The sequence below is a fragment of the Anolis carolinensis genome, chromosome 2 (genome assembly GCF_035594765.1).
Source record: "Anolis carolinensis isolate JA03-04 chromosome 2, rAnoCar3.1.pri, whole genome shotgun sequence".
Taxonomy (NCBI): Eukaryota; Metazoa; Chordata; class Lepidosauria; order Squamata; family Dactyloidae; genus Anolis; species Anolis carolinensis.
The window spans coordinates 218211150-218238399 of record NC_085842.1 but is presented as its reverse complement, the minus strand read 5'-3'; the positions used below and the strand labels follow the sequence as shown (position 1 = coordinate 218238399).

The 27250-nt window shown below is 42.3% G+C and overlaps 1 protein-coding gene across 2 annotated transcripts; it reads right to left on the bottom strand.

Annotated features, from left to right (window-relative positions):
* Positions 1-522: 522 nt before the first annotated feature.
* On the bottom strand, positions 523-27208 carry usp5 (ubiquitin specific peptidase 5). 2 transcript variants are annotated; one of them, XM_003227104.4, is made up of 20 exons: positions 27051-27208; positions 22206-22331; positions 20077-20143; positions 19453-19586; positions 18769-18914; positions 18354-18538; positions 17475-17569; positions 17002-17195; positions 16625-16696; positions 14931-15012; positions 14692-14817; positions 13973-14126; positions 12310-12484; positions 10587-10675; positions 10300-10491; positions 4613-4756; positions 4325-4470; positions 4080-4233; positions 3797-3881; positions 523-1145 (listed from the first exon to the last, which is right to left on the bottom strand). In XM_003227104.4, exons 1-20 carry the CDS (start codon positions 27156-27158, stop codon positions 1052-1054), a joined length of 2568 nt encoding a protein of 855 aa, XP_003227152.2. In that variant the 5' UTR covers positions 27159-27208; the 3' UTR covers positions 523-1051. The 2 variants fall into 2 exon arrangements, with proteins under 2 accessions (XP_003227152.2, XP_003227153.2); XM_003227105.4 differs by having other exon boundaries at positions 10369-10491.
* Positions 27209-27250: the final 42 nt, after the last annotated feature.

The window sequence follows — 27250 nt, the reverse complement described above, 5'->3', positions numbered from 1 at the left end:
AATCAAAGCACCCCTGACAGATGGCCACCCAGCCTCTGACTAAAAACCTCCAGAAAAGGCGACTCCACCACATTCCAGGGTAATATATTTCACTGTTCAACAGTTCTTACCATCAGGAAATTCTTCCTGAAGTCAAGGTAGAATCTTCTTTCCTGCTATTTGAATCTGCTGCAAATTGTAGCTCCCATTGCTGGCTATCCTGGCCAGCAGGACTGGGTAAGGAGGTTCAGAGGAAAACTACAAAGTGGATCAGAGGCCAGGCTTTAAGTCACGGCAGAATGTGAAGTGCTACAGTAGCCTGAATTCTTGAATGGAAATTGGGAAGCACTAGCGCAAGCAGCAGTGGATAAAGAGAGCCTGGTTGGTTTCTTCCATAGCCACAATAGAGTTCATTTCCATTTTGTTTTCATTACCTTTGGTCTCAGTCCCAAGTCTAAGGCCTGTTCACAGTTCAAGGACTCTCCTTAGTGTCCACTGATAACATAAAGCCGAAGAAGGCTGGAAGTAATGAAGACAGATGAATGCTGGAGGGGGTATATATTTTATTTGTGTTTTCTGTGTGTTTTGGCATTTACGGGGCACATGAAGAACAGTTGGTATTTTATGGACCAGGTTCTTTCCTGCACAATCTCTGAAGAGGGTGAGGGGGGGAGCCTGTCCTAGATGTAAAGTGGCACAAAGCCAGATGTTCCCTTCCGCCCTCACCCCTTTCCAAACTGTCCAGAAGTATTACATAGATACATCAGGAAGAGAGAGTGTGCATGGATGCTCCTGGGGTGACAGATTCCGTGAGAGACTTTTTTCTTCTTGCTTGCTTTAACACAGAGATTCAGATCAACACACACACGCACTCACCCACCCCCACCATCAGTGTCCGCAGGAGCACCAGACCACAGCTGACATATGGAGGAATCTCATATCTAGGGCTGCAGCAGTGGTACACAGACACGTAAGGGCTGAGAGTTGGCCCTGCTCTTTGCATTCATCACTGCCACCCTCCCTCCTCCTGCCAACAGAGCTGGATCCGGCTCCATCGCAGAGGGCAAAGATCCTAACTGATGGTCCTCTGGTAAAAGTAGATGTAACCAAGATCCTTTGGAGGCTTCTCGGAGGCGCAGACTTTCTGGTCATTATAGATCACCCACCTGGAAGCCAGAAAAGTTTGGAAAACAAAGAGAGAAAACACAAAGATAAGGAAAACTCAGTGGTAGAAATAGAGATTGTGGGCAGTTATGAATGCCGCAGTTCACAAGAAAGACCTTCCCCCTCCCCATAATTATCACCTCTTGGAAAACAAACTCAAATCTTGAGTTTGTTTAAGAAGTAAGCTTCTATTCCTTAGGATTACAAGTATGCTTTGAAGTGAACGAAAACACTGGCCAACACATTTTGGTGCCTCAAATGTTAGCCCTGTTTTGGGGTATATTGACCTGCTAATTCCAAAAATGGCACCAGTTTACCTCTTTCAGCTCTTGTTTTTGAGATACAGAACATATGGCATCTATAGAATATATGGCTGGATGGCCATTTCCCAGGCGTGCTTTGATTTGTGGTTTTCCTGCAAGGCAGTGGGTTGGATTAGATGGCCTATGTCAGGGGTCCCCAAACTAAGGCCCGGGGGCCGGATGCGGCCCATCGAAGCCATCTATCCGGCCCCCACAGCACAAGGGCAGAAGGGGGTTAGGCTAAATGACTCAAGGGGTCTCTTCTTCTCTTACAACCCTTATTATTATTATTATTATTATTATTATTATTATTATTATTATTATTATTATTAACATTGAGGCTGGGTGGCCATCTGTCGGGTGCTTTGCTTGTGCTTTTGGTGCACAAAAGCAGAAGGGAGTTGGACTCAATGGCCCAAGGGGTCTCTTCCAACCCTCATTATTATTATTATTATTATTATTATTATTATTATTATTATTATTAACATTGAGGCTGGGTGGCCATCTGTCAGGCGTGCTTTGCTTGTGCTTTCGGTGAACAAAGACAGAAGGGGAATGGACTCAATGGCCCAAAGGGTCTCTTTCAACTCTCTTTTTTGTTGTTGTTGTTGTTGTTGTTGTTATTATTATTGCTCGGTGGCCAACTATAGTCCGGCCCTCCAACGGTCCGAAGGATCGTGAACTGGCCCCCTGTTTAAAAAGTTTGGGGACCCCTGGCCTATGTGGTCTCTTCCAACTCTAATATTCTATGATTCTACTAGTCACATCTACTTGCCCATAGAAAATCATGATAACCATATCTAAGAAACTAGAGCTGATGTGCACTGTCCAATACAATTATCTGAATCAGCTCAACAAATAACCCCAGGAACAGGCCAAAAATCCAAGAAACCAAGAAAAAAAATGTTTTCGTTGAGCCGAAGCCCAAGAAGCTGGAGATTTCCTTGCCACCCCCTCTCACAAGCAAAAATGGAATTGGGTTGTTGTAAGTATCCAGGCAATATGGCCATGTTCCAAAAGCATTCTCGCCTGATGTTTCACCCACATCTACAGCAGGCATCCTCAGAGGTTGTGAAGTTTGTTAGAAATGAGGCAAGTGGGATTTATATATCTGTGGAATGTCCAGGATGGGAGAAAGAACTCCTGTCTGTTCGAGGCAAGTTGATCACCTTGATTAGCATTGAATAGCCTGGGCCGGGCTGTGGTGCAGCTGGTTAGTAACCATTGCAATAAATCACTCCTGACCGAGAGGTCATGGGATCAAAGCCCGGGTCGGATTGAGCTCCTGACCATTAATAGCCTAGCTTGCTGTTGACCTAAGCAGCTCGAAAGACAGTTGCATCTGTTCAGTAGAAAATTTAGGTACCGCTTCATGAGGGGAGGCTAATTTAACTAATTTACGACACCATAAAACTGCCAGCAGCATGCAGAAAGGAATGAGGAAGGATTACTGCCATCAAGTACTCTGTGTCACAAGTGGACAGTGAAGTGGCAGCTCCCCCTGTGGCTGGAATCGAGCATACCCTCATGAAGCCAGAAGCTGGAAAATGTTAAATTGCCTCTGTGTCTGTCTATATGTCGTATGTCTAATGACATTAAATGTTTGCCATGTATATGTGCATTGTAATCCGCCCTGAGTCCCATTTGGAGTGAGAAGGGCAGAATATAAATGCTGTAAATAAATAAAATAATAAATAGCCTTGCAGCTTCAAAGCTTGGCTGCTTCCTGCCTGGGGGAATCCTTTGTTGAGAGGGGTTAGCTGGCCCTGATTGTTTCTTGCCTGGAATTCCTGTCTTCTGAATGTTGTTCTTTATTTACTCTCCTGATTTTAGAGTTTTTTAAAATTGTCCACATAATTGTGGATTTCAATGGCTTCTCTGTGTAGTCTGACATGGTAGTTGTTAGAATGGTCCAGCATTTCTGTGTTCTCAAATAATATGCTCACAACCTCTGAGGATCCCTGCCATAGATGTGGGTGAAACATGGCCATACAGCCCAGAAAACTCACAGCAGCCCAGTGATTCCAGCCATAAAAGCCTTCAACAACACAAAAATGGAATTATTAAAAGAATAAAACCATAAGCAAAGGAGGTTGGCATAATCAGTTGTAAGGACTCTGAATTACTTTGGTTTAGGTGTTTGTTTTCAAAATAATTGAATAGACACATTGCCATGTTTATTGGCAGTCCCAGGGCCAGTTTTTCCCCTTTTTGATGGCAGTTGAAGGAAATGTACATAGAAGTACTACTACTTTGCTTTCAGGGTTCAACACTGTTCTAGTCAATTAATCCCAACTGTTGCTCAGTTATCTCCCCTCCAGTATCCTGTACTGCCCCCATTTTCTCCTTACCTACTATCCTTCTTGATATGACAAACGTAATGGCCGCACATAGTGGATGTACCCATGTGGCTGATGAAGGCAAAGAGTTGGTATTCTGAAAGAATAAAAGAACCACTTTATTCTTCTGCCCTTGGAAGCATACAGGACACATTGAGCGCTATAGTTTTCCAAAAGGAAAAACCATCAGAAGCACTAGCATTTCTGATAGTGTATCAGGCAATGTGAACTGTAATGAAGAACAGATCTGGGGTCAGTGCAGAGGTACAAAACCAGATCCTCCTGCCATACTCACTTCCAGGTCCGTCACGCACTTTTGGCCCTACAGGGACAGATTCAGGGATTGATTCTGCTGCTGAACGTCCCTCAGAGATATCCATGGCAGCTTCTGCATCCAGATCATCAATGTGGCTGAAGATCCAGTCCACAGCTCGCTCAAGACTGTTGTTCTAGAGAGGAGAGACAGTCAAGCTAGGAACTCTACATCTGTTTTTCCAAGCCACGGTAATAAAAAGCTTAAAATTTTCATCCTTGACTCACTGTCGCTCTTAGTGCTTTCATAGCCTGATCCCGGGAGAAGCCCATGGAGACGATGGTTGCTACACTATCTTCGGATGGGGGATCTGGACAGGTGATAGTGGAACCTGGTCCACTGGATCCCGGAAGAACCAGAGGATTTGCAAAATCTAAGAAAGAGAGAGAAAAAGTCTTTAAAAGGCTTGATCCATGAATACAGTTGCATCTTTTGCCTTCAGGGTGCTACTATCTTGGCCTAAGCCCAACAGAAGGTACTCCGTGAGGTCCGGTGTCTCCACATCATTGACGTACCTGGATCATCCATGTGTGACATGACCCAGTTCATTGCCGCCTCAGCCCCACTGTTCCCAGTGTAATACACGGCTTTGCGGCAAGCATCCATTGGAAAGCCCATCTCCACTAGTTGGGTAATCACAGACTCATCCAGCATGGGGGCTGTAGAGGGAAGGAAAGGGGTTAGATGTCCTCAGAAAATAGCATTTCTCACCAATGAACAGCATGGCCATGGCTATCTGTCCCACTCAACTCCCCCTTTTGCCGTTTTTCTTCCATCTCCCTTATTATGCCTGTGTTTGTGGATCTCAAAGCATGGGACTGTCATCTCTGGAGATGTGTAGCATCTATTTACATTTCTTAAGACAAACAAAGGCACACAGTTCAACTCAATTTCTCAACTATTCCTGTATAAAACCCAGGCAGTAATAAAGTTGGATAATGCATGTTGCATCTGGTCCGCCCACCTGATACTATCACAATATGATTCCTATTTTTGTCATCTTCCTAAAAAAGAAAGTGTAATCTCAATATCCTAAACTTAAAAACAGAACAGGATGGGAGTAATATACACCTTGAAGATTTTGTCTTCTTCCCTCTAAAGTCCTTTGAACTTGCATAATTTGATTCCATGAAACACCCACAAAGATGACAGCTGCTGCATTACACACAGGTCATTGTAGGACTTGTCCCACTGCATCTTAATGAACAAAAGCCTGGGAAGGCTGTCAGACTCCTGGAGAATTATATCACAAAGCTAGCTAGCAGGCTGGTGACATGTTGTGAAGAAAGAAGCTGGGGCAAGCCTGGTCAGGCCAGCCAATTGCAGCTTCAGAGAATGCTGTGAAGGGCAGTCTATCCTATGGGAGTGTGGAGGATACAAAGTAGAGGTTTGTCTGCTAAAGTGAGAGACAGATGTCAGATGGGAAAAAGATGTAGGACAGTCAGAGACAGGTTGGAGATCTGAAGTATTTTGCGAACTATGAACATGGAAAAAATTCCAGAGTTGGAAGAGAACATAAGGGCCATACAGTCCAACCCCATTCTACTATGCAAAAACACACAAAGTATCTCTGATAGATGGCCTTCGTTGCTCTGCTTCAATACTTCCAGAGAAGAAAACATATGGCATCCCTCTTGTAGTGCAATCTAATGCATCAATCACACCAAACAATTGTCAAACTGCACTCCAGCAGCTTGATCTGAGAATGCATGTGTCTGGGAGCTGCACATGCAGAGAATCATAGATCTGGAAGAGACCACATGGGCCATCCAGTCAACCCCCTGCTATACAATCAAGGCACTCCTGATAGATGGCCATCCAGTCTCTGTTTAAAAAATCTCCAAAGGAGGAGACTCCACCACACTCTGAGGCAGCATATTCCACTGCCAGATAGCTCTTATCGTAAGGAAGTTTTTCCTAATGTTTAGATCAGTGGTTCCCTACCTTTGAGCCTCCAGGTGTTTTGGACTTTGAAATCCCAGTCATCTTACCAGCTGTTAGGAATTATGGGAGCTAAAGTCCAAAACACTTGGAGGCCCAAAGGTTGGGAACCACTGATTTAGATGGAATCCAGGAACTTCTTGTTTAATTCATTTTTATATAAGAAATCTTTATTTCTTTATCTTCCACAACTGAGCATGGCCATTCCATTGAAAAATTAATAAGGCCATGCATACTACAGCCAGTCCACCCATCAACGGTGCCATTTGACCATAAAAGGGATTGCTTTGAAGCCTGAGTACTAAGATCCAGGAACTGGTCCTGAGGTTAAAGGGCAAGGGGATTAATGGAAGTCCAAGGGTTGGTTTTGCAGGGCCAACCCAGAAGGTGCTTCCGTCACACATATTATACAGTCCTGCTCTAAAATGTCATGTATCTAGATCAGGATTGCCCAAAATGTGGACTTTTCAGTTACCCTGTGGCCCTAACAGTTACTTTTGTGGGCCCACTCTCCTTTATAATGGTTTTGTTGGGTTTCATCCCTGGGCCGCACCAGTTTTGTGTGTCATCAGTTTTCAGTCTTCAATGAGTAGCTAGGCTGGAGACAGGGCTAAGCTGAGGGATTCTTTCCTTCAGATTCCTATGCATATTTTCCTAAAGAGCTTTGCCTTTGTTCTTTACTGCTAGCTACCGTCTCCTTCCCTTTGATGATTTAGTAATGGAATTTCTGTGAGGGGAACTTTCTCTTCTGTTTAAACTGCCCTGGGTTGACTATTTTGAGGCTTCTCTTCTGCCTTTTCTTCCTTCCAGTAAGGATGTATTTTGCCTCTCTCTAGATAAAATGTAACTGCATGGATATTTTTACTCTTTACCTCCTTCAGAAGATGAGACTTAGTAAGTTAATTAGATCCAAGAACTTTTCTATCAAGAATGTATTTCTTTTACTTCAATAAATATTTTTGAACTAAAGTTCTGACTCTGCAATCCTGAAGTATCCTAAGGAATAGGAACTTATCCTTTCGCATCACAAGTAAGTTTCTGCTGGTTAAGGAGTTTACTCCTAGTACTCTGCTATATTTTGGTGGAATTGCCCCAACTGAGGGTTATTTGAGCCTAACAGCCCATATTCCCTAAGAGGTTTTCTAACTTTTCTATCATAGGTTTGAGCTGGTCTTTCGTTACATAGTATGAGCTGTTTAATCCATACTTTGTTTTTGATCTGCTTGTCTCTCATGCTGGGAGAAGAGCATGACATTAATAAATTAAGTAAATTTAGAACCATGCCCTCCAAAGCATGTCAGCCAATTCACACCCAAAACCTTTTCATTTCTTGATTTAAAAAGCTCACTAAGGTGATATTGATGAAAAGATAAAAAAGATCAAGAAGTGCCAGGGTAACATAGTGGTTTGGACTAGGATTCTGATATCTCTGTGTCAGCATTGAAATCTTGATTCAGTTATGGACACCCACTGGGTTATTTTGAGAAAAACACTCTCCACTAGCCACAGAGAATGGCAATGGCAAATGTCCTCTCAATTAATCTTGCAAAGGTTTGCTTTAAGTTCATGTATGGCCTTCAGTTCAGAAACAACTTGAAGGCACACAATATGACTAAGGGAAACATGAAGTTTCTGACTGATTGGCAGTGTGGTTTACATTGTTCCAGGAAGTGAAATAATTTCTAGCAACTCTTGTTGGGAGTGGATCCCCCAGTGGTGCAATGGGTTAAACCCTTGTGCCAACAGCACTGTTGACCAAAAGGTTGGTGGTTCGAATCCGAGGAGCAGGGTGAGGTCCTGTCTCTCAGATCTAGCTCCCTATGTGGGGACATGAGAGACGCCTAGCATAGGATGATAAAATATTAAACATCTTGGTGTCCCCTGGGCAATGTCCTTGCAGACGGCCAATTCTTTCACACCAGAGGCGACTTGGAAGTTTCTCAAGTCACTCCTGACACACACAAAAAAAACCCTAAAACTTTTGTTGGAGTGTTACTCTCCACTACTTTCATAAGGTACCAAGGATAGGAAATCTCTTGTAACCTGTTGGGTCCTACCCTTAGAAGGCGGTCCCCCCTCAATTTTGCTCACAAAGTTGTATTCCTTTCTCTTTCTGCCTCTTTCTTTAGACACCATTACATAAAAATCCTAGATCCCTGTAGAAATGTTCTCTGCTGTGCCTCTTTGGTATGGTGAATTTTAGTTTTGAGAAGCCCTTCATTGTTGCCAGGGGAGGTTTTCAGTCAGCCTACCAGATGGGGGACATAAATATCCAATACACTTTTCTGGGAGGAAGAGAAATTAAATGGATCAGAGCTACTTCCTGCTTCAGAAATTAACTCCCAGGAGTGTGTGAGCATGTGTTTACATGAGTTTATGTATGCTATTGGAGCAGCCATCTCACAGACCATAGAGAGTCATAGAATCACAGAGTTGGAAGAGACTACACAGGTCATTCGGTCCAACCCCCCTGCCATGCAGGAAAAGAACAATCAAAACATCCTGACAGATGGCCATCCAGCCTCTGTTTAAAAGCTTCCAAGAAAGGAGCTTCCACCACACTCCAAGGCAGAGAATTCCACTGCTGAACAGAAATTATAGTCAGGAATTCCTTCCTAATGTTCAGGTGGAATCTCCTTTCATGTCCTAGTCTCCAGGGTAGCAGAAAACAACCCTGCTCCCTCTTCCTTATGACGTGGCTATCAGTCTCCTCTCAACCTTCTTTTCTGCAGGCTAAATATATCCAGCTCTTTAAGACACTTCTCATAGGAATTCATGGTCTCCAGATTTTTGATCATTTTAGTTGTCCTCCTCATGACACTTTCCAATTTGTCAATCTCTCTTTCGAATTGTGATGCCCAGAACTTGACACAGTATTCCAGGTGAGGTTTAACCAAAGCGGAATACAGTGGGACTATGATTTCCCTTGATCTAGACACTTCTTTTGATGCAACCCAAAATCAAGCTAGCTAGCATTGCCCTCCAATGTGTAATGGGAAGATGCTGCTAACTGAGAGAGAAATAAGGTTGAACACTGAGGAAGCCATCCTCTGCATGGCTATCAGCCTCCTCCCAGTAGACTCAAATCAAGGAAAAGCTTCGTAAGAACCACCACTCCTCTTAATTTTCCACCAGCAACAGCAGGAGTATCCCTCTGGGCAGCTAAACCAGGAAATTCCAAATGGATGCCCCCCCCCCCCACACACACACACACACGAGGGTCTGCTTCTAGGGGCAAACCAAGAATGGGCAACTTGGAAGCCCCTGAACAGACTCAGAAGTGTAGTCGGCAGATCAAAAGACAACCTTGCAAAATGGCACGACCTAGAAGAATCCTCCACCTTGTGCAATTGTGGAGCAGAACAAACAACTCATCATCTGTATGCTTGCCCACAATGCCCTGCCTCATGCACAGAGGAGGAACGGTTTAAAGCTATAGACAATGCAGTCACTGTTGCCCATTTTTGATAAAAAAATTATTTAACCACTTGTTTTCCCTCTATTTTTACCAGTTCTATTCTTATTTATGCAATGGTTTTGACACAAAATTAAAATAAGCCCAAAAACCCATTGACTTTTTTAGATGCTGCATCACATTGTTTGCTCAGGTTCAACTTGACTCTTGAGACTAAGACTCTTGAGATCTTTTTCACATTGATTGTTGATGAGGCAAGTGTCACCCATCTGGTATCAATCTTTTTTTTTGCCAGAGTGTAGTATTCTACAATTCTCAGTTGAAATTTATTTTGTTAGTTTTGACCCAGGTCTCTAGTCTGTTGAGGTCATTTACAATTCAGATCCAGTCTTCTTGAGTATTAGCTATCCTTCCCAATTTGGGGTCATCTGCTGGCCTTATGGTGGCTCCAGCCACTGTTGGTCTTTGCCTATTTGCCCTGAACCAATTTGGCCCTTCTATCCCCACCCAAACAAAAACAAAAACAAACCACCATGTCTATTTTAGCATTTAAGAAATGTCTTGAAGAACTTCCAAGGAACCACAAGTATTGTGAGAGGCCACCAATCAGGAACACAAACTTTGACAGAAAGCATAACCCTCCTGATTAATAGTTCTGGTGAGAACAGCCTGAGATAAGAGGGAAAAAGTAAGGCATGTAATTAAGCAACAATTCAGTGGTAAGGAAGGCCACTGACCAAGGAGGAGGGAAGACACTAACACAGGTAACAGGACACAAGGAAAGAGAGAGAGAAAGGTGGAACTGAGAGATTAAGGCTCCAGGAAGAGAGGAGAAGAATCACTAACATGTTGGAGAGGAGAAGTGAGGGGAGCAGAAGGAGTCGTCGTCCTCGTTGCCATAGAAACCCAGGCTACCTTTGGGTTCATCTGGGGTCACTAGCGGGGGCGCGATATCTGGCATCTCCTCTTCGTCGGCCTGTAGTCCTGTCCCCTGAAGTGCAGAGATGTCCAACTCGTCCGGCATTTCAATGGAGACATCTAATAAGATGATACAAACAAGGCCAATGGGAACATATCCAGAACAGCAGAACTGATGGCTGCCAAATATTGTGCTCTCTTACTCTCCTTCTTACCTAGCTTTTTAGGTACCCAGTCTAGGCCAAAAGTGAATTTCTTGATCTGGATCACTAGATAATCTGGAAAGGAGGCAAACCGGGTTGTCCTGAAATAGACAGGAGAAAAAACAAAAGAGATTCAGTATGGGACTGGAAGTTTCAAGCCTAGTTTCTAACTTTTTCCATACTTCTCTACTTTCCACATGCTGTGATCTATAGGATAAATATATTTGCCAAACCTATAGGTTACTGCAATAAGACCCCTTTTATCTAAAAAGTACCATGGAACAATAGCAACATTAATGAAACTCATATCTAACAAATACAAATGTGATTTTTGGGACCAAAAGGAGTTACACAACAGATCACTCTGTCCTGAACAAGGTTCACAGCCTGGGGGTACTTCGGAAAATATCCCTGTTGCGTGGATGCTAAAATAGTGGACACAACCACATCATTTGTGTTTCTTGTAAACAAGTCTTTAGTTGGGTTTCTGTGATGATGCCTGCCATAGATTTGGGCGAAATGTCAGGAGAGAATGCTTTTGGAACATGGCCATACAGCCTGGAAAACTCACAGCAACCCAGTGATTCCAGCCATGAAAGCCTTTGACATGTCTTTAGTTTTTCACAGAAACATGACTGCTACTTTTAAGCCAACTCTCCTTGAAGTATTTCAGGTTTACTGTACCAATGGCAGAACAGGTAAGGTTTTCACAGCTCCTTGGAACTGACTTTACTCTGGTCTATTATGAATTCCTGAAAGAAAGTTATCCCTAGAAGCACATGGCCAATACCAATGCCACCAGCCATGTCTGTCTAGAGCAGAGCTTTCCAAACAGTGTGTTACAACACATTAGGCTGAAATAAGTAATGCCACTGAGATGTGGAAGCTTAAAAATGCTTGATTACAAAATTTGAGTGTCTGTATTCAATCTTCCACCAAAAATTCAAAAGCTGTGTTCACCCCATCAATCTCATACATCTCATTAAAATGGTAAAAAGTTATTTCATTACATATATTTTTAATTCTTGAATTTACATATTATTCTTAAGTAACAAAAATCTTAGAAATGAATGTTATTTACTGTATCTTACAAATCATATATTTTAAAAATATAAATCAAAAGTTTTATGAGATATGTTGCATCCCCATACATTTTGTTATTACAATGTGTGTACGTGTTTGTATCTCTTATCAGGGGTTGTCTTAACCTGTTTTATTAGTAAAAAATGAATGACTGTGTCACAACATGATGCGTGTCTAAAATGTGTGCCACCAACATGAAAAGTTTGGAAAGCTCCTATAGCTTTAAGAAAAGTGAAAACCATGTCAGGTCACCTGGGTGTTTCTCTACCATAGTGGCCTGCTGATGAAGCTTTGTGCTGAGATCTACCCAACTAGAACTGTACTGCCATGTCTGGTGTTTTCCTCTAAACCGTATGTTTTTAAGCGACTAAAGAAATTGCATAGAAAACAGAAGCTTTTATCCTATCTATCTGGAAATATAAAACAATCTGATCTTTACAGAAGAGCAAAGGAATGGCATACCACTGACAGGACAAGCATGCAATGCTCAAAGCAATAATAAAAGTAACAACTGGATGGCAATATAATAAAAATAAAAACAGAATTCATCATGAGAGAAGTTTTCATATAGTTGAAGACAAACTTAGCTCATCTTCCCTGCCTGCTTTGTTGCTGACTCATAGCCAACTGCATTTTGTGGTTACCCACTCACTTGAGTGCCACAGACTTGGCCTGCAAGGCTGTGCTCCAGAAGTCATCTACTTGTTCTGGAGCTCCATAGGCCTCAAGACAGGAGCTGAAAGGCACCTTGGCACGGACCAACTCAGGCAAGGGCTGCTTCTCCTCCTCTGCCTGCCTTTTCTTTTCTTCATATTCCAGCAACTCATCTAGGAGTGGGGAAAGGGTACAAAAAGGAACAGGTTGATAGATAACAATTTCTAAAGAGGCAAATGTGGTCCTAGGACAAAAACACAGCAGACAGAATTTCCACTATAGCACTGGATACAGATAGCTCAGGCATGGGCAAAGGAGAGCCGAAGTTTGCCCATGCCAGTTATAGCTGAATGATATACCTGCTTAGTCAATACATAGCTAAAGGTTTACAGAGAAGCCAGAAGTACCCTTGTATTGCATAATTATAGTGCTATATTCCACTCTAACTGCCCTGGCAACATCTTATGGAATATAGGGGTTTATGCTTTATGTTTAATGGTTTTAATGATTTTAATTTACAGTTATGTTATTGTTTGATATTATGATTTTGTTTTCACGTGTATGTTTGACATTGAATTTTGCCATGAATATGTTGTAAACCACTTTGAGTCCTCCAAGGATCGAGAAAAGCAGTATATAAAAACAGTTAATAAATAAATAAATAAATAAAAACATTTTCATTGAGGGCCGCATCAGCCTTCTGGTTGCCTGCAAAGAGCCACTGGATCCACAAATGGAGAATCCATGGATAGAGAGAGCCAATTATATTTTTTTACACGGTGATCAGTGCTCTTTAGTTTTTACCCAGATGACAACTCCCATCACTTTTGATTATCTGCCATGCAGACTGGGGACAATGGTAATTGTACCTCAACAGTACTTGTAGCTCTAAGGTTAGGAAAAGGTTAAATGATATTTTAATGTTAGCCAACATATCCACCAGCCTTGTATGTAAATTCAAATCCAATAGACTGCAGCCTTCCGATTTTACCGTATCACAACTCCCATCAGCTGTAGTCATGACGTCTAATGATGAGGAATACAGCATCTGGAGGTCCACATAGTGACATGGAAGACTGGATTTGGCCCATGATCGTTTTGTTTGACACATGTGCAGAGGAAGCTCTCTCTGGTTGAGGATTCTGAATACCTCTCCCTAAAAGTTTCCATAGAAACGCTTAAGTGCAATGTCTAAATGTTTTTATATCCATGTTTGATGTTTTGGTATAGTTTTTAATGGTTTTAATTCATTGTTTTAGAAATATTATGTATTGCTTTTATTATGTATGTGCAGCATTGAATTTCTGCCATTTATTATGTTGTACGCTGCTTTGAGTCCCTTCAAAGCGGTATAGAAATATAATAAATAAATAAATGAACAGAACCATAGAAGTTAAAGTGGAATGTAGCACTAGGAAAGTGTAGTGTAAAAATGTCCAAATGAATGAATTCTTAGCTCAGCCAAGACTTTGGTGTGAAGAAAGCAAACAAGTTATCTGTCACCATTTTCCTGTGATTGCGAAGGTCCTTTGTTCTGTATGAAAAAGAGGATGGCTGTTTTTGCATATCCCACTCTCTCCAAGACCCACATTCTGGCTTTAACACCCAACTAAAGAAACTTTTTTGGAAAAGTACTATTTACTACCATGAGGACTGCCCACCTTTGTTCAATGCTGCTTCCATGGGCACTGGCAGCTGCATGATATAATCGACACGTTGAGTGTATTTCACCTTCTCAGTAGCTAAGCACTTGAGCTTCTCCTCAACTAAGAAACGGAAGACCTCATTTGGATTTTCAGAGCTACGGCAATTCCTCTGGGGAAGGGAAGTAGTTATAATAAAACAAGAAAGATTCAAGTCAACAGAAGCACTAGGATGACATATCAAGAGGAAATACTTTATGAATAAGGTAATTTCTCAACTAAAGCCATTTCTGTCAAATAAAACCGACAGTTTTCAAATTTCTATTCCCAGAAAAACTTTCTATATTCATTTTAACTGCTAAATAACATACATGCAATTCAGAAGATTCTGGAGGGTCATTGTCAATGGTTTTAAGAAGAAATCCACTTATTCTAAGGTGTCTATCAATCTAGTTACAACCCACAACCCTCTGCAATATGGGTTGCTTTCAGGTCTCCCACTATCAAAAAATATTTCTTTCCCACAAAGAAGGCCCTCTGGCAAATGAACTCTTCTCACACACTTCCAGCAATGCTGCCAACAGCTTTCTCTTTACTGAAACAACTTTTTGTGTGGTGTTCTCTACATTGTTTGTCTTCCATATGATTTCTAGTCCAAACACATTCCTAATAAGTCCATCTGAAAGGCAGCACAAAACAAACAAAAACCTTGATTTCTCAGGCCCAGAAGTTGTTACCTCCACCATGTTTATAAAGTGCAGGAAAAACTCCTGAGCATCTTGCTGTCGATTGGTAGAAAATTCCGGATGCCCTTTACCAACAAGAGATTTAAACATGCGTGGTGCAATGCCATCTTGAATGTCCTGCAAGGAAAAAAAATTAAATGAGAATATTTTTCAAACTGAATACCCCTGCGAAACTACTAATTAGCAGTTAGCACTTCCTTGTAACTTTCTAATGGACCTCTCGCCCTTACCTTCTGCTCAGGCTGCTGTTCTCCTTCTGCAGAAGAAGGTTTTGAATATTCTCCAGATAGTAGCCCATGGCCCAACTTGGCTCTGCAAAAGCAAAGCAAATTGAAACAATCCTGAGATTAAGTAAATAAACAAAATTACGATAAAGCCTTTCTAATCTACCTGAGTAAAGGTTCGGTGTTTGATTCCAAGAATTTGAAAATATCTCCTGTGTCTATCTTCCAAGGCTGAGAAGAAACGTGTACCTCACTACCAGTACTCTTTCTACTTGTTATGCAGTCAAAGTGATCTGTTTTATAATGTCTGGAGAGCCACACATTCTCAGTCTTCACGCATGGGGGATTTTAAGTAATTCTGCCAGGAGTATGGTATAGAATCTTCCAAGAACAATCTCTAGCTTATGGCATCAAGCACTTACTTGGGCTGTGTTTAATGTGTTGTTGAAGGCTTTCATGGTTGGAATCTCAGGGTTGTTGTGTGTTTTCCGGGCTGTATGGCCATGTTCCAGAAGTATTCTCTCCTGACGTTTCACCCACATCTATGGCAAGCATCCTCAGAGGTTTTGAGGTATACCTTTGAGGATGTCTGCCATAGATGTGGCCGAAACGTCAGGAGAGAATACTTCTGAAACATGGCCATACAGCCCGGAAACACACAACTTTGGGCCGTGTTTGTTTCCCTCCCCATTCTGAGGATCCAGCTTATTCTAAGTTTTCAATAGTTACATTCCTAAATCTTTTTGACTCTACAGAAAACTTGAAACCGTGATTCAGCATGTATAGCCTTCTCATTAATGAACTATGAGAAAGGGATTTGCACAGAATACAAAGAGGAGCCCCACAGTACTTGGAGTGAATAAGGAAAAGGAATAAGAAAAAAGTAAAATAGTAGTAGTAAAATACCATATATATGTCAATACATTTTAAGACATGGCAAAAAGATTATAATGGTTTCAAGAAGAAAGATGCATTTATTGGTCATTGTTAATTCTGGTAGAATTTTTTTTAGAAGTGCTGCTTAGCTGTAGCCTATCCCTCACTACTAGATTCAAATTTCATTAGAATTTTCTACTAGATCCAAATTTCTAAATCAATTTGGCAGCAACAACATGTCAGGGTAGCTTAGAATAAAAGCTTTTTATTCAGGCAGGCATTTAAAGAAGAAGATTTTAAGATCAAGTTAGGGGCTTCTGTGGTTGTTAATTTTGAACATGTTTTTATGGATTTTAACTGATTTTTAAAACACCATTGATATTTAATTCTGTTACAATGTTTGTATATTTGCAGATTATAAACTTATTGAAATGCTTTTAATGTTAAGCCATTTTGAGTTTCCATGTGGAGCGATAAAGCAGAGTATAAATAAACATAATAATAATGATGATAAGGAGATAAATGTAGGTACCCAGGATAACAACAGTCCCTGAGCTCATTCCTTTCGAGCAAAACACAGGATTATTTGGACCATCGACCTAATAGAGATGATCACTGAGTTTCCTCTGCTCTTATCTCATTTGCAATGGGCAGGGCTATGTTGATCAGGTATTAAAAGCTTCACAGATGGTGAACACACATTTTGCTGTGGCCCTGCCCACAACTAGAACGTGTCATTCCCCCCCCCCCCCCCCCAAAAAGGTCTTTCCTATTTGGTTTATGTGCTGGGAAAGGCTCCCTGCCAATTTTAGAGCATTACATACACTTGGGTGTTGAAGTCTTGTGTAGGGTCTGCAGGGGAACTCTGGAAAATTTTCTCTAGCTTGTCTACATACCTGCAGAGAAAACAAAAAAAGGAACAACATCTAAACAACGAAAAGAATCTTTGGAACTTTCTTCCACATGTGGTGGACCTGCTCTAAAGCAAAGCATTTTTTGAATTTCATACAAAATGCAATTGCAAAAAAATTTTCAAAACTACAATCCAATTAGTCCCTGAACTACCGTATTCTTATTAGCAATACAAAATGAACAAGTGAAATCAGTTAATGCCAAAAAATTACAATAAACCTACAGAACCTCTCTTGTGTGTAACTTCCCCATAACTACAGACTTGGGAGGCCTTTTGTGATCAACTTACTTCTGCTGAAAGTCTGGTATGCTGAAGATCACCTGCACTACTGAATTGAGGTAGCAGCTGTTTCCCAGGTTACGGATCCCTGTATATCCAGGGCCATAGAGAGGCTTGAGCTGCACCCCAGACTCCTGGATCAGTTCCCACTCGCCAATCCGTTGGTTCATATCAATCTCTAGCTCTGTCATCGTTTTGTCAGTCTGGAAAAGAAGAATCACAGAAACTATTTAGAGGAGGCAGGTGCCTGGTGATTTTCATGAAAGCATGCTGTAAGTCATAATAGGACCAGTAAAGTGTATAAATGTAAAGCATTATTTCCCCACTTAGAACTGAAAAACAGATTATAGGCTGTCAGATGAGAAAGGAAGCCATCACTTTCCATTGTTTAGGAAACATTTGAAGCATTTACAAGGCCCACATCCTACTCAGAAAGCAAATGTGAAGAACTATGGGACTAAGCTTTATATTGCCCATCTCACCTTCTGCATTTTGAGCATGTCAATCCCAAAATGAGCCAAGTGCTCAGCCAGGTTGGGGTCCAAAACCATGTCATCCTCATCGTAAGAGTAGACGTCTACAAAGAAAAAAGGAAGTAAGGAGGGGGAAAAACAAAGACTTTCCACTAGGTAGAGCTCTTGCTGCTCTAGTTACACAAGCTCCCTCCTAACCCAAGAACAGAATAATTAACCGGTCCTTTGCAGCTGAATGCATCTTAATAACAGCAAAACAAGTTTTAGATGGTTTCCAGGAGGTCCTCTCAAAATTTAATCAAGCAGGGAAACGATGGGTATGATTTCAAATGTATCTAAAAAAGACATTATGCCTGAAAGCTACACATAAGAACAAGGGGACTCAGGGCAGATTACAACAAAAGATGGTAAACATTCAATGCCAGATCCAATACATAAATAAAAAGATAAAGCTATTGGTTAACCTACATCTAACATGTGGAAGCTCATGAGGTTCCTAAGAGCTAAAGAACCAATTCCTAAATGCCAGAAGCTGTCTGAGCAGCAAAATCCACTTCTGATTTCTTCATTGCAAGAGGAGATGGCCACTGTTGGTGAAGCAGGCAAACTTCTATGACATTTTGTACACTAGGTTCACTACCAAGCCTTCCACAGAGAGGAAAACACTGCCACATACTTCACAGTGGTGAGGATGAGAACAGTCAATTTTGGTCTAGGTCAGAAAGACTGGTCTCATGATATTGTGACCTTCTTTCTTCACCTTCAGCTCAAGGGAAGCAAAGAACTCCTCAGAGTCTAAAAAACCCAAAGTCGAAGGTGGTCTTCCAGCAGCAACCTTGCTGGAAACTACAGGACAAACCTGTCGCTGCAAGGAGATGCCTTCCTTACCAGCCCCGTCAGGAGTGATAGTTCCCAACTTCACAGCCAATGGGTAGCCAGTCTCCCGATAATGCTCCACAGCATGATTGTTGCCCCCACTGCCATCGAAGTAGCGCCGTCCACACAGGATGGACCCATCTGTCATGTTGAGCCACAGGTTCTCTCGCATATCACACTTGCTGCATTTCCAGCCACTGTGCAGGAAGATAAGTATTTGCTCTCAGCCACTTTCATCAGGAAGCATGCATGAGCTCAGCCAGTCTTGTAGGAAAACTCACTTGCTTGCGTTCTATAGCCTACATGAGGGACTATTAAGAATTTGGGGTACAGGTCTCAGTTAAAATTGAGAGGGAGAGTCATATGTTACTGAATGACTCCATGGGGTAAAAGAAGAGGTTGCTAAGGGGGATGCAGTCAAACTCACCAAGGAGGGATACGCACACCATTTTGGAGCTGCTGGAGTGAGAAGGCATGTCTAGACACACGCCGAACCTCCCCATCCCAAGCTTGCACTTCCTGCTTCCGTGATGCAGAGTCTGCAGTTAGAATAGCTTCAATTGCACTAGAAATCTGGACAGGAAAGAGGAAAAAGGAAAGTCTAAAGAAAAGGTGCCAAAAGTATGTCATGCGTGTGGCATCCAAATCCCCTTTTTGGCCCCTATACCCTATCAAATGTCCTCACAAATGCCAAAAAAAAAAAAAAACCACACACACACAAAACCCCACCACCAACAACAACCCAATTTCCAGTCCCCCAAAAGGAGAGCATCCAAGAGTGGCAGTTTGGGCTCACAGAACTGAAGAAGAACTCAAAAGCTTTACCAAATCAAAAGTGGACATGACAACTGTCACTTTTAGTTTTATTTTTTCATTAAAAACACATTTCCCCCATTATCAGCCTGGTGCAGCCCATGGCAGGTGTTGGGAGACAAAAACGTGGCTCATATTCCCACCAAAGACACCTCTTCCTTGATCTAAAAGTATGGCCTCCCCGTTTGACTAATACTCCTGAAGCTATAACAGGGTTCTATCAGGGCATGTCACCCACACAAAGTATTCTAGACTGTATGAGCTCCTCCACTGATCTCAGGCAAAATGAAGCACCTACCCTGTCTTTGACCATGTCTGGCAGACTGTCCAGTCCATCCCGAGGAATATCCAAGTGCTCTGGTAAAATAACTATTTTGACATGTTCATCATATTCATATTTCTCCTCTGGGATGTCAAACCCACCTTCCACACCTACAAAAAAAGACAACAAGAGCCACTCAGAGACAATATTAAAAACTCTAAAGACACAACTAGCAGAAAATACAAATTCCACCACCAGAGATCCTGATTAAGTAAACACACAGTGAGAAGTACGTAAAGGAGTGTACTGAAATGAAGCTACACTGACTTAGCTATTAGGAAAACTGTAGCCCAAGATGAACAGTCAACAGGCTACCTGCAAGGCGCACCCAGTGCACTGGTTCACACCAAAACAGAAGCTATTCCAGGTCAAAAATAGGTACAAAAGACTTGAAAAAGCCTTTAAATGGCCAACTAAATCCTACTCCAAATTGCATAACTGATCAGTTGTATATTTTCCTCTCATGGTTGATGGCAGGAATTTGACATGTGTTCTTCCTAAAGATCCCAGAGTTGCCGAAGTTGGCCACGTTTGCTGCGGCTCATCAGTTTGCAAGTTCATGTTCCTTAACATAACAGAAGATCAGAACTAGCCTCTTACCAATTGCTAGACGGGTTGGTTTCTTCCTTGGAGGATCTCCAGCACTGGAGTTGGTGTCTTCTTCTTTCTATAGAAGAACCAAAAAAAGGTTAGTTACTCACAATTCTTTAGATATTAATACACCAGTGCAGAGTTTAGGGGGGGGGGGGGGGAATGAGCTTGAAATGAGCAGGAAGATAAATATGACTTTATAGGTATGACAATGGATCAACCCCATTCCTTTTAGCCTTCAGGAAGAAAGTTAAAACATGGCATTGGGACCAAGCTTTTGGAGAATCTGCAGTGCAATAAATGAACTTTAAATGTGTGCAATTATAACTTGGAATGACCCTGGACTACAACTTTGGATGATGTAATTTTAATAATTGCTATACCTGTTTTTAATTGTTTTAATTGTTTGATTTTAATGTGTTTTACCGATTGTCTGTTTTGATGGTATCAAATTGTGTCAATATGTAAAGCCGCCCTGAGTCCCCCTGCCACAACGCTGAGAAGGGAGGGGAAGAAATATGGTAAAATAAATAAACAACACAGACTTGGTGGAAAGCTTCCATGATTGGAATATAAAAATTCATTGATATTATCTGTCCAAAAATAATAGGGAAGAACAGAAGGGGAGTGGCATTATGTTGAAGGCAAATATATTTGTAATCCCAACAAACTAATTCTATGCATTTTTTTCAGTAAGGTCAGTAGTTTAGTAAATGGTGGGATTACTGTAGAGAACATTTATCATGACATTTTTATTAGCAAACTGACTAAACATGGACTAATTGGAAACACCATCAATAGAACCACAATTGATTGGAAAATCCTGCTTGCCATCAGTGGCTATGTATCAAATGGGAAAGAAAACTTGAGAGATGTGCTGCAGGGTTCTGTTCTGAGACTAATGCTTTTCAATACTGATGGAATAGAGTCCTTATCAAATTTTCAGATGATACAGAACTGAGCCAGACAACTAACACATTGGAAGACAGGAACAGAACTCAACAAAACTCAGTAAACGATGAAACCGGGCCGAAATCAATAAAGAGATAAATTCAAAATTTTACATTAAGGCCACAAAAATAAATGCTGCAATACTGTTTTTGGTTCTGGATGTTTTATTTTAAGAAGAAAGATACTTTAGTGCAGGTCGAGAGAAGGGCAAAAAAGATGATTAACAGTATGGAGGAAAAAAAAATACTCATATTTACTCAAGTCTAATGTGCCATAGAATCAAATGAAAAGTGTTTGCTGGTAAATGTAATGTGCTACAGCAAAATGTGTATTCTTTGCCATTCGGTCAAAAAAGGGTGCATTGCAGTTGCTGCCTGTCCGTCTTTAAAAACAAAAGTGTTAGAGCACCAAAGTTTCTAGCAATGAAAAGGAAAACCTTGGGATGCCTCTATGCTGTAGAATGAATCTACTTAAACTACCTTGGTTCAATGCTATGGAATCATGGGGCAGTAGTTTGACAAGGCATTGAGCCTTCTCTGCCAAAGAATGTGGATGCCTCACCAAACTACAAATCCCACGATTGCACAGCATTGAGCCATGGCAATTAAATGAGAGATGATGTCCCACAAATATGAGCTCCAGGTACAGCTCCCCTTTTGGTCTTGGCTTAGCACTAAGACTACTGTATGATGTGAATTAATGGGCAGCCTAAGTTTGGAGCCAAAAAAACTGAGCATTAGATTTAAGTAAATATGGCATATGAGGTGAGATTTAAGGATGTGGATGTTCAGCCTGGTAAAGAGAAGATTAATGGGTGACAAGACTGCACTCTTTAAATACTTCAAGTACTGTCAGAGGGAGGAAGGTGCAGGTTTGTTCTCTGCTGCCTCAGAAAGCAGAATTATCTCTAATGGTTTTAAGTGTTCAGAAAGAAGATTTCAATTGAACATTAGAAGGAACATTTTGTCAGTGAGAATAGTCAGCAGTAGGACCAACTGCCTAGAGAGGTGGTGGGATCGCCTTCTCTGGACATCTTCAGAAAGAGATTGCAGGCTACATGCTGGAGATGCTGTAGTTAAGAGATCCAGCATTGAACTGGGGTTGGACCTAAAGACCTACAGAGCCCTTTCCAGCTCTATGATTCTACAATCTTTAAGCATGCAAGGCAGAAAAACTGCTTTTCTTACCAATTTGCGAGTCTTCTTAAGATGTAGGTAGACCCTCTGGCCTGTCTTCTCATAATGTTTCGTCACATATTGCCTTCCAAAGCCCAGGAATGTGTTCATGCAAATATACAAACCCCCATCAGACTCCTGTATAACAGGAAAGACAGTGCAACTGAGAGATGGTTGAACAGATTGTTGAGCCTTTACAACTGTATGTCATCCAGTAAAGAAAAAAGGGAACATGACTCAAAGTGATCAAAAGAGGATCTTTTATTCAGCTAAAAAAATGTGTGCTTTGGGCAAGAAATGCAATACAAACATATCATGAAAGAACACATAAATAAAAGACTTCATATGATTGTTATTTTCTATCTACACTGCCTATAGTAATACCCACTTAAAAATTACTGAGCTAGGAACTCCAATTTCTGGGCATCCTCCGTATAATATCATCTGCTTTCAGAGCCTGTAAATGGGGAAGTCAAAGCATTAAATGCTCCACAGGTTAAATATATTCCAATGTTTTCCAAGTTAGCATGGTAGTAAGAAAGCCAGGCTGGAACCTTCTTTCCAACATGCTAGTCTTTTAGCATGTCTAGTCTCCAACATGTCTGAATAAGAGGAGCATCAAATGAATAGTGTAAAATTGTCAAAATCAGTAAAACAATTAATTGTAGGTTCACAACTGTTTCCATTCTTTACTCTATCTTGAATAAAGATATATATAGCTCAGGCATGGGCAAACTTTCAGCCCTTCAGGTGTTTGGACTTCAGCCTACCGGCTGTTAGGAATTGTGGGAGTCCAAAACATCTGGAGGGCCAAGGTTTGTCCATGCCTGGTCTAGCTCAAACCATTCCTAAGCCCAGTTACAGTTTACTGGCTGACAGGGCAAATGATCTTTCTAATGAAATGGAAGAGCAGGTGGAAACATGACTCATTGTCCAATTCTGCCCACTGGTAAAGGCAGAGGATGAGGAAAACGGCATAGCTAATACTACTTACTTATAGCCTTATACATGGAACACTTGTATAAAATCCTGTTTCAGAAAACATCCCCCGAAACCCAGAATGGCTTCTGCCCCTTGAGAGGATAAATGGATATGATCTTCACTTCACAACAGCTCCAAGAAAAATGCAGGGAACAAAATCAACCTCTGTACATGGCATTCATTGACCTTGCAAAGGCCTTTGACACAGTGCATCACAATGCTCTCTGGACCATCTTTTTGAAAAATAGATGAACATTTTGTGGCTCCTCCATGATGACAACAATCTTGGACAGCAACGACTCCCAAAGTGATCCATTTAAAGTCGGATCAGGTGTCAAACACTGATGTGTTATTGCCCCAACCTTATTTTCCATCTTCCCTTGTTGATGGGAAGCTTCCCACTGGTGTGGAAATCACAAATGGCAGGCTCTTTAACCACAGCATGCCAAAAGCCAAAAGTAAGGTTACAACAACTTCTGCTATAGAATTCCAATATGCTGATGTTAATGTAATTTGTGCTCATTCAGAGGAAGACCTACAAGCACCTTTGCAGAAACACCTTTGCAGAAGCATGTGAAAAGCTTGGCGTCTCACTTACTATCAAGAAAACTAAAGTGCTGTACCAGCAGGCACCACCAAATCCCCCTGAAATGCCACCTTAATGGTGTAATGCTAGAAAACATTGACCATTTCTGCTAACTAGGTAGCCACATCTCCACAAAAGCTGACAACAAAACTGAAATACAACACTGTCTGAGCCCTGAGAGCACAACATTTTTTCAAATGAAGCAGGGAGTATTCGAGGATTGAGACATTTGTGGGGATACCAAGATGCTTGTTTATAAAACTAGTGTCCTCCCAACTCTATTGTACACCTACAAAATAAGGAACATCTTCAAATGTTGCTCTCTGTTTTTGCAAATCTCTTGGGAAGACAGGCAGACAAATCCCAGGGTTCTGGAAGAAGCAATGAACCTCCACCACCAACTTCGCTGGACTGCCTATATTATATGAATACCTGATCACTGTCTCCCAAAACAGTTACTTTACACCCAGTTCTAGAACAGAAAATAGGATGTCGTTTTAAAAGAAATTTAAAGATGGTCTTAAAGCTAACATTTAAAATTGTGGATTAAACACAGAGAACTGGGAAACGCTGGTCCACAAGTGTCTTACTGAAGGTCAGCTGTTATCAACAGTGCTGTGGATTTTGAAGAGCCACAAAGTGAGGGCGAAAGGGAGAAACTGTCAAGAGGAAGGAGCAACAAGCAAACACTTGTAGGGACTGCCTTCCATCTGGAAATCTATGTCCTCACTGTGAAAAACCATCTGGATCTAGGTTAGGTCTCTTAACAGTTACTTACAGACCCACCACCAAGACTCTATCCTTGGAAGACTATCATACTCAGCCACACATGATCACCTATGATGATATGCTACTATATGTGTGTGGTGGGGATGGCAGGATCCTGAGCTGGGTGAACGTGTGGCATCCCCATGGAATCATTGCATTGGTTGTGAGGGAGGGGCCAACTCATCTCATTGCCACTACTATGGCTACATCCACACTGCCATATAATCAAGTTTCAGAATGCTGTTAATCCTATGACACCCTACTGAGTTGATGGTAATGACAATGCCAGTGGTACAAATCCTGTTAGTCTTATTTCTTCTTTATCTCACAATAGAAGACGTGACACACCCAGAAGACCCAGGCATGCAAAGGCATTTAGTATTTATGTGTAGAGTTGGAAAGGGAGAGTAGATGTGGCACCAACACTGGCAGTAATGCCTCTGCTACCACTGTCATCCCTTTGGCATTTTGTCTTATACCTCTCAGTAGGTCTTCTATGTCAAAATAAACAACAGAGAAGGGGGACAACTTTATCTGGTAACCATTTATGGATATTTGCCTCACTGGGCCAGGTCCTGGTTCTGCCGCTGCTGCCACCTGGCTCGGTGATGAGCGGGTGAGCGAGGGAGGGTGGCAAGGGTGGCGGCGGCAGGAGGAGGAGCTTGGAAGAGGTGGCCAGGCTTCTGCTGCTGCTGTTCCCTTTGCTGCCTCCCCCCTCCCTCATTTTCTCTCTCCCTCCTCCTCACTAAGATCTGTTGGATAATATGGAGTGTCGGATGAGCGTAAGTCGGATAGCAGAGATTCTACTGTATATGCTTTCATAGCTTGAGCTCTCCTTGTGTGCAGTAAACAAAGTCGTCTTCGTCCCCCCTCCTGCCTCTGGAGGGGTTCATGAGATACAAGATCTGAGATGGTTTTTAAACAACCAATTTTAAAGTGGAGATAATTGTTTTTGGTTTAAGTGTTTATGTATGCTTATAGTTTACTTGGGGGCCTCTGGTGGCACAGTGTGTTAAAGCGCTGAGCTGCCGAACTTGCAGACTGAAAGGTCCCAGGTTCAAATCCCGGGAGCGGAATGAGCGTCCACTGTTAGCCCCAGCTCCTGCCAACCTAGCAGTCTGAAAGCATGCAAATGTGAGTAGATCAATAGGTACCGCTCCGGCGGGAAGATAACCGCACTCCATGCAGTCATGCCGGCCACATGACCTTGGAGGTGTCTACGGACAACGCCGGCTCTTCAACTTAGAAATGGAGATGAGCACCAACCCCCAGAGTCAGTCACGACTGGACTCAACGTCAGGGGAAATCTTTACCTTTACCTTATAGTTTATTTTATGTTCCAGCACTAAATGTTTGTTGTATATATGTTTTGCTCCACCCTGAATCCCCTTCAGGATGAGAAGGGTGGAATATAAATGTTTTAAATAAATAAATTTAGAGCAATAAGAAATCTAATAGTGTAATAATATGTGGTGATGTTTGTTAGAACAGTAATTTCAATAATGTTATTTAGCTGGGTCTGAATGGTTGAATCTTATTATTTTCATAGAATTATAGATGGAAGACATCACATGGGCCATTCAGTCCATCCTCCTACCATACAGGAAAACTAAAAGCACCCAACAGATGGCCATCCGGCCTCTGCTTTAAAAAAAATCCATCTACTTTTCATTCCAGTCAGTAGCACTACTGTGTATTAGTTATACATTCAGGACCAGGTTATTTGGCATCGTATTGGCCACACAGGGATTTCTTCCTTGCAGCTTCTGGCTGTGCCTCTCATTTCGGAGTGACTAATGGTGGAAACGAAACATGGTGCTCGCCATGCCTCACCCCAGAAAGGCGACAACAAACACAAAACCAATGAGAGACTCCACCTAAGAGTTGGCGAGGCCAGGGAGCGTTGGGAGGCCTGAGGCCTAAGGCAAGCGGGCGCCTTCCTCTCTCCCGAAGCTAAAGCTCAGGGTTCTCCCTGGGCCAGGCCTCCAACTGTCTCTAGCTTTTTGGGCCTCCAATTCCCAAAAGCCTCAGCCAGCTTGTTCAATGGCCAGGTATGCTGGGAGTTGGAGGCCAGAAGTGACGTAACTCTAAGGTAACTATGACACAAAAAGTCCTCCTCCAGCCCGAAGGACTTTGGGACTCGTAGTTCCTGAGAGGCTGCAATAGCAAGCCCGGCATGGGCGGAGGACTCCACTTCCCAGCATGCCCCGCGCGCGCCCTCTCTATCTCTCTCACGCCCTTAGCCTTGCTCCTCTTGCGGCGTCTCGTAACGACTGCCTTGGGAGAGTCCCTGAGCCAAATAAATGTGCGAAGGAAGGCGCTGAGCCTCATGGGACTTGCAGTGTTCCATCCCTTCTCCACCCGTAAGTTCAAAGGGGAGGCCTCCCAGGGAGGAATACAAGCCCCACAACCCCTTGCGCGGCCGACTCTCCTCCTCCTCCTCCCCCTCCCTTCCGCCCCGAAGCCCGGTGGTCGATCATTGGAGCCCCTCTGGAAGCCGCCTGGCTCTCCTGGCGCCTTACCGGGGTATCGAAGGAGAAGGCGCACTCATCCTTATGGACGCGGTCCCCGGCCTTGGGCACCCGGATGGAGGGCAGCACAGAGAGTAACGCTTCGTTCAGCTCCGCCATGACAACTGCTTTCTGCGACACCGCCCACAGCTAGTTGCCGACCAATCAGGGAGCAGCAAACGGCCATTCCCCTCCAGCCAATCAGCGCAGAA